At 50.6% G+C, this 12429-nt stretch overlaps 1 protein-coding gene across 2 annotated transcripts in view; it reads right to left on the reverse strand.

Moving 5' to 3' along the window:
• Positions 1-9933: 9933 nt before the first annotated feature.
• SH2D4A (SH2 domain containing 4A) overlaps positions 9934-12429 on the reverse strand; it is a 64032-nt gene continuing 61536 nt past the window's right edge. For both annotated transcript variants that reach the window (XM_052661424.1, XM_052661422.1), the window contains exons 10-11: positions 11997-12217; positions 9934-11125 (exon numbers count right to left, since the gene is read on the reverse strand). In XM_052661424.1, coding sequence (XP_052517384.1) covers positions 11033-11125; positions 11997-12217 — 314 coding nt within the window. In that variant the 3' untranslated portion in view covers positions 9934-11032. The remainder of the gene's footprint in view (positions 11126-11996; positions 12218-12429) is intronic.

Consider the following 12429-nt stretch of genomic DNA (forward strand, 5'->3'; position numbering starts at 1 on the left):
GTCACCAAGATGCTTCTGAGAATCTCATTTTATTACATTTTACAACTATTAAAAAAATAAATGCAGTTAACATTTAGTGGTTTCTATGTTTATGTGAAAGTTATTTACTTATTAGCCAGCACCAGATACAGGAGCTAATTATCTCTCAAGTGCCTTGCCTTCTGTTTGCCCACAATCAACTCATTGCTTAAAAGCTCCAAGAACAGTCAAGCTGTTGGTGGGTAAAAAAAAAAAAAAAAATGCATTGTACTGATTTGTACTGGTAGTTCATAAAATCCAATTAAAACCCAGGACATGAATGGAAGGTGGCATTGGACAGCTAATAAAATGTGATTTGTGGGTACAATTTCTTCTTGAAGTCAGAACACCAGGTCTTTAGTTTCTGGAGATGGGTTTCCTGAGTGTCGACCAGCTCCCCTTGGCTCTGCGGCGTTTCAGGGGAGGTCATTCCTTGACGGGGGATGCCCTGTGTACCTAGCATCTCTGACCCCTCCTCCCACGATGACTGGAGCACCTCTCACCCCGGGGACCCCTAAACATTCTCATGTCACCTCCAGGTGACCCCTTGGGGGCACTGATCTAGCAGGAGGGGAGAACCTTGGTGGACAGCCTGGCAGCTAATACAGTCTGCTTGTTCTTTTTCATTTCTTCCTCTGTTTAGTGTTGGCTCCGCCGGGTCTTGGCCGCTGCTCGGGCTTCTCTAGCTGTGGTCTGCGGGGTCTCCTCTCTAGCTGCAGTGCACGGCTTCTTCTCGTGCTGGCGTCTCGTCGCAGAGCACGGGCTCTCGGGTGCTCTCCAGTAGTTGCAGCTCCCGGGCTCTGGAGCGCAGGCGCAGTCGTTGTGGCACTTCGGCTTAGTTGCCCCGTGGCACGTGGGATCTGCCCAGATCAGGAGATGTGTCTCCTGCATTGGCAGGCAGATTCTTTACTGCTGAGCCACTGGGAAGCCCTGCTCGTCATTTTTGATTAGAAGTTGAGGAGTGGTTTCTGAGGGCCCTCTTATTTCCACACACACAGTGCTCCTGGAGGAGACTCAGGCCCGGGTCTGTATCCCCAGTGGGTCTCGGGCTTGGTGGGGCCGACCCTGCCCCCGCCAGCCTGTCTTCCTCCAGGTCCAGAGGCTGCTCTTCAGGCTGGCAGTGGGAGCATGTGTGTCTGCCAGTGACCTTGAGTATCCCCCAGCGGGGCCTCCAGGCCAAAGTCCATGGGTGGCCAGCCATTTGGGCAGATGTGAATGGCACCACACAGGTGCCTGAGGCAGAGAATTGGATTTTGAAAGACGCTGAGGGTGGATGAAGCGTGTTAGTTGCTCAGTTGTGTCGAACTCTTTGCAACCCCATGGACTGTAGCCTGTCAGGCTCCTCTGTCCATGGGATTCTCCATGGGTCTCACATTGCTGGCAGATTCTTCACCGTCTGAGCCACCAGGCAAGCCCTAAGAGAAGAGATGGCAAAGTCAAACTCTCTCTCTCCCTCTTTTTAAAGCTTCCCTTGTGGCTCAACTGGTAAAATATCCACCTGCAACGTGGGAGACCTGGGTTCGATACCTGGGTTGGGAAGATCCCCTGGAGAAGGGAAAGGCTACCTACTCCAGTATTCTTGGGCTTCCCTTGTGGCTCAGCTGGTAAAGAATCCGCCTGCAATGCGGGAGACCTGGGTTTGATGCCTGGGTCAGGAAGACCCCCTGGAGAAGGGAAAGGCTCCCCACTCCAGTATTCTGGCCTGGAGAATTCCATGGACTCTGTAGTCCATGGGGTCACAAAGAGTCGGACATGGCTGAGCGACTCTCATTTTCTTTTTAAAGCTTATTAAGTAAAGGGTTTTATCAAGAGGCGAGAAGCCTCGTTAAGCACATGCAGGAGGGGTCTGTCTTAGCTGGGGCTGTAACACACACCACAGGCAGGGTGGCTTTGTCACCCAACGTTGATGTCCCAAGGTTCTGGAGGCTGAAAAGTCCACGGTCAAAGCACCGGCAGACCAGGTGTCCGGTGAGGACTTTTCATGTGTCTTCATGTGTTCGAGGGCAGACAGAGGGCTGGCTTCCCTTCCTGTTCTTAAAAGGACGCTAACCCCGTTGGGAGGCTCCACCCTCATGACCTAGCACCTCCCAAAGGCTCCACCTCCAAATACCATCTCATCAGGGCTTCAACCTGGGAATCTTGTGGGCACATTCAGTCGTAGCAGGACCTTCCTCAGCTCCCTGCCCAAGACACTTATTTATAAAAGCAGGGTTGCTGATGCCCCCACTGGAGCACGATGGTCAGGAAGTCAGCACTCAGCCTTAGACAGCAGAGGCTGGCAGTGATGACCAGTGGCTTCTAAGGAGGAAGAATGGTGCCAGGGAAGCGCTGAGGCTTGGGCTCGTCTGGGGTCCCTTCCAACGCTGCCTCCTTGCCCCCTCCCCCGTCCTGACCCTGTAAATTTCTCAGGAACTGACCTTGGTCCCCTTGCTGGAGCAGGGTCCCTGGTAAAACCTGGGGTCCCGTGCATCAGCCATGTGTGAACCATCCTCGTGAGAACCATCACTAACACACCCCCTCCCTCTTCGCCTCATAAGCTAAAGACACATTGGCAGCCAGGGACGGTCCTCTGCTAGTCTTCACGGGAGCTGCTTTTGTGCAAGCTGCTTAGGTAGGATGCGTCATACTTGCTGTTTCAGTTCAGCATGGCAATTAGTATCCAGGCTTTCCCAGCCACGCACCTGGATTCAAATTCAGGCCTTTCACTTCCAGCCCGTATGATCTTAAAGCTGACAGTCTCCACCCCAGTTTCCTCATTCAGGGTCATGGATGAAATCACATTTATATCACAGGACTGCCTGGGGAATTAGGACACGTCATGAAATGGTATGCCACTCCAGTGTTCTTGCCTGGAGAATCCCATGGACAGAGGAGACTGACGGGCTACAGTCCTTGAGGTTGAAAAGTGTGGGACATGACTGAGCAACTTTCACACTTGCACACGTAGCAGGCTTTCATGTCCAATACCAGCTCCACATTCCAACTGTGTCTGCTGTTCTTCCCAGCGCACCCCACCCTCTTGGGTGTAAGCAGACAGTGGGTCTCACAGGGGACGTCACACGTGCAGTGTCCTTTATTTTTGTCATTCTGAAAACCATTTCAGTCTATCCGAAGATGGGTTACTAGGAGTGTAAAATACAACGAATAGTTTCTTCCTAAAATTCTGTGCTCAGTAATTTGGAATTGGTGACCCCCTCGGCAGAGGCATAGAGGCTTTCGAAGCATAGCTGGGCATCTGTCTAAAGGACAACTGTCTAAAGCAGCTCTTTTCATTACTTCCGTTTTCCAGGTACAGGAAACCGAGGCTCAGAACTGGCCGAGAGCTAACTCGGAGGCCCTGCCCGAGAGTGGCCTCATGTTTCCTCCCAGGACCAGCTCCTGGCCTCCAGCCCCACCTGAGAATCCCCCTGGCAGTGGATGGAGACTGGTCTCTGGTGGCCCAGGGACACTGAGCAGGTGGCCACTGCCCCCTCCAGCTCTGGGCCATCACTGGATGGGTTGGAGGCCTCGGAAACTGGTTGTCCAGTAGGTCCCCAAGGTGTTAAAGCTGGCCTTGAGTTGGAGGGGAGGGAAGGGGAGGAGGGAATTCTTGCTTTTTGGAAAAGATTTGACATTGTTTCTGAGGATGGCTGATTGGAGAGAGTGCCCTTGCGTGCTAAGTTGCTTCAGTCGTGTCCGATTCTCGGTGACCCCATGGACTGCAGCCAGCCAGGCTCCTGTGTCCCTGGGATTCTCCAGGCAAGAATACCGGGGTGAGTTGCCATCTCCTCCTCCAGGGGATCTTCCTGATGCAGGGATCGAACCCAGGTCTGTCTCTGCACTGGCAGGCGGAGTCTTTACCACTAGCGCCACCTGGGAAGCCCTTGGGCGGTTCTTAAAAGAGTGGGTGTGTTTTACACCCAACACTCATTAAATAGCTGGCAGGATGCGTCATATGTGTGGTCCTTATTTTGATTAGCTTTATACTTGAATGCAAAGCTGTTTCTCCTGGCAGGACTTGGTGCTTTGCTGTTGCTGCCAAAAGCTCAGGCCTGTGCCAGTTGGTTGGGGGGTTTGGGCAGTGGTTTTTTCAACACAGAAAATTTTCTCTCAGTCAGCTGAGGTGCCTTCAAACATCTCGGCATTCCTGATCCTCTGCACACGCCCTCTGGAGTAGCCAGCCCTGTGCCCCAGCTTTGTCTGCCTTGCCACTCTTCCGAGGGGAGGGGCTGGGGAGATGACATGATGCTGTGATGCCTCGGGCTGTCTCAGCCTCTGTCGTCACCCAGAGGTTCAGAGAGGGCCGGGCCACCTTCATGACCTCTGCCTAAGACGCACCGGGTGCCTTTTTAGCTGGAGGTTGGCTGTGCAGGTGTCCTGCAGGCGCTGCACGCAGGCAGAACCTGAGTGGGGGCGGGGACGCTGGATGAACCGGGCTCACTCCTCACCTACCTGAGGGTCAGACACATTGGCTTGAAGCCAGCCGAGTAGAGCGCAGCCAGCACCTCCCTGCCTCCGTCATGAATCCCACAGCCTCTAACCTCGCGACTGACCCCCTGCCTAAACCACCTCCAGCTCCAGGGTCTACGGATCTTCGACAGCTGACCTCACCTCTCCGGCTGGGATGGCTAACCTCATTTGAAAAGAATGAGAAGAATAAATGGAAATTAAAGGCAAACCCCACTAAACCTGTTTCTTGATAAATTTATGAGGGTTGAAATCATATCAAGGATCTTTTCTGATGACAAAAGTATGAAGCTAGAAATCAAATGAAGAGAACTGAAAAATCACAAATAGGTGGTGATTAAGCAGTATGCTACTGAACAACTGCTAGGCCAAAGAAGAAATGAAGAGAGATTTAAAAAATACTTTGAGACAAAAGCAGAGGTGTAATATACTAAAATTTGTGGGACGCAGTAAAGGCGGTTCAAAGAAAGAAGTTCATAGCGATAAATGCCCACCTCAAGAAACAAGAAAAGCCTCAAAATAGCAACCACACTTTACACCTCAAGGAACTAGAAAAAGAAGGATGAAGTTTAAGGTTAGTAGAAGGAAGGAAATAACAAAGATCAGAATGGAAATAAATGAAATAGAGACCAAAAGAAAAAAAAAAGGCAATAGAAAAAGTCAGTCACATTAAGAGCTGGCTTATGGAAAAATCAACAAAATAGACAAACCAGTAGCTAGCCTCTCCAGGAAGAAAAGAGGACTCAGATAAAATCAGAAATGAAAGAGGAGAAATTACAACTGATAGGTTAAAATACAGAGGATCACAGGAGACTACTGTGAGTAATTATGTGCCAACAAACTGGGCAATCTAGAAGAAATAAAAACATTCCTAGAAACATATAACCTACCGATTCATGATGAAGCAGAACATTTGAACAGGATGCTTAACAAAGAGATGAGTCAGTAATCAAAACCTCCCAACAAACAAAAATCCAGGGCCAAATGGATTCACTGGTGAATTCTACCAAATATCCAAAGGAGAATTAATACCAATCCTTTTTGAATTTTGAAAAAACAGAAGAAGGGGGAGCTCTTCCGAACACATTTTACAAGGTCAGCATTACCCTGATACCAACACGAGACAAAAGTGCCACAGAAAAAAAGTTACAGGTCAATATGGTTTCCCCAGTGATAAAGAGTCTGCCTGCAAAGCAGGAGGTGTGTTCAATCCCTGGGTCGGGAAGACGCCCTGGAGGAGGGCATGGCAACCCACTCCAGTATTCTTGCCCGGAGAATCCCATGGACAGAGGAGTCTGGTGGGCTACAGTCTATAGAGTCACAAAGAGTCAGACACGACTGAAGCAACTGAACACACACACACACACACACACAGGCCAGTGTGCCTGATGAACGTTAGATGCAAAAATCCTCAACAAAATATTAGTAAATCAAATTCAACAGTCCATGAAAAAGATGGTACACTGTGACCAAATGGAACTTATTCCAGGGATGCAAGGATGCTTCAGTATCTGTAAATCATTCAAAGTGATACACCATATTAACAAAATATAGTCAACTCAATAGCTGTAAAAAAAAAGCATCTGACAAAATTCAACATCCCATTTATGATAAAAACTATTGGCAAAGTGGATATAGAGGGACTATACCTCAATATAATAAAGGCCATATATAATAAGCCCACAGCTAATATCATACTCAGTGATGAAAAGCTGAAAGCATTTCCTCTGAGATCAGGAAAAGACAATGATGCCTACTTTTGCCACTTTTATACAGCATAGTATTGGAAGTCTTAAGAAGACAAAGAAAAGAAAGAAAAGGAACCCAAACTGGAAAGGAAAAAGCAAAACTGCCATTTTCAGATGACATAGTACTATATATAAACCCTAGATATTCCACCAAAATAACTGTTAGAATAAATGAAGTTAGTAAAGTCACAGGGTGCAAAGTCAACATACAGAAGTCAGTTGAAGAAACTATCAGAGAAATTAAGAAAACAATCCTATCTACAATTGTATCAAAAAGAGTAAAACACCTAGGAATAAATTTAACCAAGGACGTGAAACAACTGTATATTGGAAACTATAAGACATTAATGAAAGACATTGAAGAAGACATAAATAAATGTAAATACAGTCTGTGTCCATGGATTGAAGAATTAATGTTGCTAACATGTCCATATTACCCAAGGCAATCTACAGAGTCAGTGCAATCCCTATCAAAATTCCAATGGTATTTTTCAAAAGATAGAACCAACAATCCAAACAAACAAACAAAAAAAACCACCAAATAGCCAAAGCAATCTTGAAACCAAGGAACAAAGCTGGAGGCATACACTGCCTGATTTCAAACTATATTACAGCTGAATCCGCTTGTCAAGGGCCAGCTTCGGGATAAAGGCTAGGTGATTGCTCACTTGGGGGATGTCAAAAATGAGGCAGCAGAGAATTCCCTTTCAAACCCAAACTAATCAAGCCGTTTCTCTGCAAGTCAACTGGCTGGAACATTCTGTGATTCCTCATCAGATCCTTCTCCTTAAGATTCCCTTTCCGCCTCAATTCATCCCAGAAACTAGCAAATGGGCCATTAGGGTACACAGCCCGGTGATTGAGCTGAGCTGATAAAAGGGGAGGTGGATTCTGGATGCAGGACCCACCGGATGACTGCCATTTGTGGAGGACTTCACACATTATACATGGTCCACACACTTTACACATTTCTTTTCTAAGCCTCAGAACCCCCAGTGTGACTTTAGAAACTCCTGTTTCAGACATGAAGCTGAAGATTCCACACTGCTGGTTAAAGAAGTAGCCAGGATCCAAACCCAGACCTGCTGGGCTTCCTGCTGTATCAGGCTGCCTCGTTACCATGTAATGTGTTTTCACCACCCACAAACAAGAGGGCAGCTTTACCATTGAGGCCTCCTGGTGGCTCTCAGTCTGGGGCAGCAGCAGGGCATCTCAAGCTCCCTGAGCGGGGGCGAAGAGGCAGAGCCAGTGGGGTGGAAACGGAGGTACTGACATCCATGCTAAAGGCCGCCCACGAGCAGGATTCACACTGCAGAGCGTGCAGTCTGTGAGTGGAAGGGAAAGAGTGGGCAGTTCTCCTAAAATGCAAGGAAGGCGCTGGAGAGGGGCAAGCAGTGAGGAGGAGATTATAACCGTGGAAGCAAGGGATGGACGTCTAAAGCGAGATGCACTGCTCCTCCTCAGGTTGGGGACACACAACTCAAATGGAAGTGTTTAAAGATACAATTGTAGAAAACTTAGACTCCTGGCATGCTGCGGTCCACGGGGTTGCAAAGAATTGGACACGACTGAGTGACTGAACTGGACTGAACTAGGTTCTGAAACAAAAGCCTTGTGCAGTGCAGTCTGGAAGGAAAACATTTACCACGTTCTTGACAAAATGAAAGCAAAGAGGCCCCTTGGAGATGCCTCTGAGCACCCCCTGTACATCACTGCGTGTCCTCTCTGTGCGCCAGGTGCAGGAGCCCTGGGTGTGTGTGCGTGAGGCTGTAACCTGTGTTAGGATGCATGTGTATGAAGGAAGCTGTCTCTGCAGAGGCCGCAATTGCAAAAAAAATAGACAAAAATAATTTTTAATCTAAAAACAGACCTGATGCCACAGCAGCCATGACTCTGTACTAACAGGATGGTTAATTCCAACGCGTTAGCTCGGAAGGGCAGTTGGGGGTACAAATGCTCCTGAGTGACCTGCCCGGGCCCTGGTTTCACTTTGTCTCCCTTCTCTGGATCCTTCTATCCCTGTGTTTTCCTCTTCCTGGTGAGGTTTGTGCCTACTGACACTTACTTCATGTTGCTTGGCCTCCTGGCAACGCTGATGGGCATAGACTCTCTGGTGCACCCTCCTCGGCCTGCTGGCAGTTTGCTGAGGGCCGGGGCTGGCAGGGGGAGGGGTAGGGAGAGCGGCAGTGGAGGGTCTGGGGTGGCAGGAGACCCAGGATCTCCCGGGGGAGGGCTGAGTGACGCGTCAGGGAGCGGTATTTGGCACGGTCCCTCTGAGGTGGGTGGTTGCAGGTCCTGGGGAGGCTCCCAGACCAGGAAGCCTTGGCAGGCAGGTGTAGGCGCTGGCTGGACTGAGGCCACGGGAGGGTGAGACCAGGCCGGCGTGGACATCCTGGCCTTCAGCCACAACCAGGCTCAGACACTGGGAGACGGAGTCTAACTGCAGAGCTGGGATGAGAATTCAGGCTTCTCCAACCCCACCGAGTTGTAAACAGTGGCTGAATTATGTAAAACGTTCCCGCTTAGAATATCAAGTGTTACTCTTGGCCATCGGATCATCAAACACAGGACGGTTTCTTGTTCTGAGTATCAGTAACCAACAGGGTAAGATTGTGAACTCAAATCTGCTCCCCTGCTGATAGCAGGTTCACTCACTCATTCATCTTCTATTTTCCAAGTCTTCCTCCAGTGGGATGGTGGGGTGAGAAGAGGGTGGGGTACATGTATGTGTGTGTAATGGGATGTCACTCAGTGTAGTGGTGTCTGGATATGACTTCCTTACTTCCTCCAAAATAATTGTCAGCAGAGGGTGATGCCAACATCTGATCTGTCTTCATAATTACTAGTGACTGTAGGATATTTTTCTATTCATTTCAGAACTCTGAGATTTCAGAGCTGGGTAAAATAAATAATGACCTGGTTATCCCACCTTGTTTTGTTAGACGTGAAAAACTGAGGTTCAGAGAGGTAGAGGGACCTGTCCAAGGTCGTACAGCTAATGGTGGGAAGAGATGGGAACAGGAGTTTCTGACCCCCAGCCTTTGTGTGTCTCTGCAGTTCTGTGATGTCACGACTGCCAAACTACTATTAGACATGAAAGCCGAGAGACACGATCTCTTAGACAACTGAGACACGATCTCTCAGACAACAGAAACCACGTGGGACATTTTAAGCAACACTTAACAATAATCTGTTTAAAACCTTTCTCATTAAAGCACACATACACCCATGCATACTCACACACATGCATGTACCCCACCCCCTTCTCTGACTATACTCTACCAGTCAGGGCGTGTTTTGCACAACCAGCACCCTCAGACAGACTGCTACGGCCCTATGCTTCCTTTAGGAGAACAGCTGCCCCAGCAGTCAGTCCCGGAGTACCAGTCAGGGCCCCCTCTCCCGGGACGACCTCGCTGGGGCTCCTCCAGGAGCCGCTGGAGGCTGGGGTGGGCTCAGTGGGGCAGGAGACGCCTAGCCCAGTGCATCTGCCAGAATTGCCAGGGGCGGTTATCTCCCGCTCTCCCCACGTTAGGAGGTGGGCAGGCTGAACAGTGACCACGGGTACACAGTGCATGTCAGCATCCGGGATGACATAAACGTCTGTATTCGTTTCTTGGGGCTCTCCCGTAATAAATTACCATAAACTCAGTGGCTTATGAAAAAGGACATTTATTGCATAGTAGTCCTGGGGGCTAGCAGTCTGAAGCTGAGGTGTCCCCAGGGCCCTGGGGAGGGGGGCTCCAGCCGCCCTACGGGCCCCTGTCCCCGGGTTTGCAGCTCCTCACTCGTGACTCTGCCTCATGTGCCTCCGCTTCCAGAGCCCCCTCTCCTTGTCAGAACGCCAGCTGTTGGCCTTGGGCCCACCCTCATGTGGTCTGACCTCAGCCCCAGAGACCCTGTTTTCAAATAAGGTCACGTTCAGGTGCGGGCGGGGGCGGTCTCATCCCAGGACACAGTGTCCAGGGCACTCCCCCAAATGCCCTGCTCCGTCTGCCAACACCAGTCACTTGTGGGGCTTCCCCCTTCCTTCTCTGTGGTCCTGGCTAGAGCCCTGCCTGCTCCCCCAGAGCCGGGAAACCACCTCACTCACGGTCCCTCGCCTCCTGCCCTCGCCCAGGGTATTTCTGTCCACGTGAAGCCCCTCTTCTGACACCTTCAAATTCCTCATTCAAACCGTTCTCCCTGTGTGTCCTGCACCCTGGCTGCCACACGCCCAGTGAGTGAGGTGGGTGGGGGCGGTCGGCTCAGCCCCCAATGTCACCTGAACCTCACCTGCACAGGAGCCTGAGACCTTCCCGTGAGGCCGCGGGAGAGTCTGGTTTTGAGGTGTCCCTTTATTCCGACCAGCTTCCCAGGTGGCGCTAGTGGTAAAGAACACGCTTGCTGATGCCGAAGATGTAAGATGTGGGTTTGATCCCTGGGTCAGGAAGATCCCCTGGAGGAGGGCATGGCAACCCACTCCAGTAGTCTCGCCTGGAGAATCCCCATGGACAGAAGGCTGGCGGGCTACAGCCCATGGGGTCACAAAGAATCGGACACGACCGAAGCGATTTCGCTCGCACTTGACTCCTACCAGGTACCAGTTTCTTGGTTTGTCTCACACGTCGTTAGTGTTGTGGCCTTCGTGTTAGGAGCTGCGGAATTGCGGGCTCATCCCCCTTTATTGCTGGAGGAGGTGATTCCCTCTTGGCGTGAAACTCTAGCATGCGTGCAGAGATCTTCATGGAACCTCAAGGGTCCTTTCACTTGCTCGGGGTCGGCTCGCCGTGGCTTCTCACGTGTGTCCACAGCCGTGGGGTCTGCTGGCTGCAGGGCTGTCACTCAAACAGCTCCAGGTAGTCGGGCGGCTCTTGCTGCTGACCACAGGGGTACAGAAGGAGCTCCTTCCCCAGGGAGGTGATGGGCTCCTCCTGTGAGGAAGACAGTACAAGTCAGGCTGCAGCCCCCCAAGAGCAGCAGGGGCCCCAGCCCAGGCTCCCACGTCTTATTTTACAGGACACTTTCATAAGAAGCCCTTCCTGCCTTGCTGGAGCACACAGCTTCTGGTCTCCCCTCGCTTGACACTAAGCTTTCTTGGCTTAGGCAACCCCGAAAGAGAGATTTCTTGTCCACAAGCTGCCCTGTGGTCTCCCTCCTTCCCGGGCTTGTGCTCTCACTTAAGGGTGTTTTCATATGGAAGAGAATGTATTTTAAAAAAGAATGTGTGTGTACATATATAACAGAATTACTCTGCTCTACAACAGTAATTAACACAACACTGTAAATCAACTATTTATACGTTAAAAAAAAAAGTGTTCTCAGATGTGATTGGAGTGCACAGATTTTGCATCATCTCGTGCATTCTCTGCCCCAGTGGGTTCTCCCTGATGAGGAGGGACCAGGTTCAGTGATAAAGGAGGTGCAATTAACAATCCTTGTGATCGGGAAGGTTACCCACATGGCTCAGTGGTTAAAAGAATTCGCCTGCTAATGCAGGAGGTGGAGGAAATGTGGGTTTGCTCCCTGGGTCAGGAAGATCCCCTGGAAGAAGAAATGTCAACCCACTCCAGTATTCTTGCCCAGAGAATCCCACGGACAGAGGAGCCCGGCAGGCTACAGTCCGTGGTGTCACAGAGAGTCGGACACAATTGAGCACGAGCACTATTATCAGGAGGAGTTACAGAAGTGGGGGGCTGATCTCCCCCTGCTCGTCTCAGCTGTCTTCCGTGGAACCGCCTTTCACTGTCAGAGCAGCTGCAGGACACCTGTCACCGAGCAAGCGATGCGTGCACGGGGCCGCACCTTGTGGTACTCCACCAGCTCGGCCAGGCTGGCGTGCTGCAGCTGGTCCACGCCAAGGAAGCTGTATGAGTCCAAGGAGGCATCTATGAGGAAGTGCTTGCAGCCGTCCTCAGACTGGTAGGACAGGGCGTAGCCCTTGACCTTCTCGTTGACCCGGATCAGAAAGCTGCCCGGCACGCAGGTGCTCAGAAGCTCATTCGCTCTGTTTACGGTGAGGATTCCTGCGGGAAAGAAGGGCAGGGGTTTCAGCCACATCATTTCCAGAGCTCCCCTCTGCTAAACACAGCCGTGTGGATAAAGCCAGTAAGAACCTGAGCAGCCCTAAGTCCACACTGGGTTTCCTTGGAGCAGTACTGTGGTTCGTCATCTGATATTTGGTACCTGGGATGGGGTTGCTGCTAAGTCACTTCAGTTGTGTCCTACTCTGTGTGAC

The sequence above is a fragment of the Budorcas taxicolor genome, chromosome 24, assembly GCF_023091745.1.
Source record: "Budorcas taxicolor isolate Tak-1 chromosome 24, Takin1.1, whole genome shotgun sequence".
Lineage (NCBI taxonomy): Eukaryota > Metazoa > Chordata > Mammalia > Artiodactyla > Bovidae > Budorcas > Budorcas taxicolor.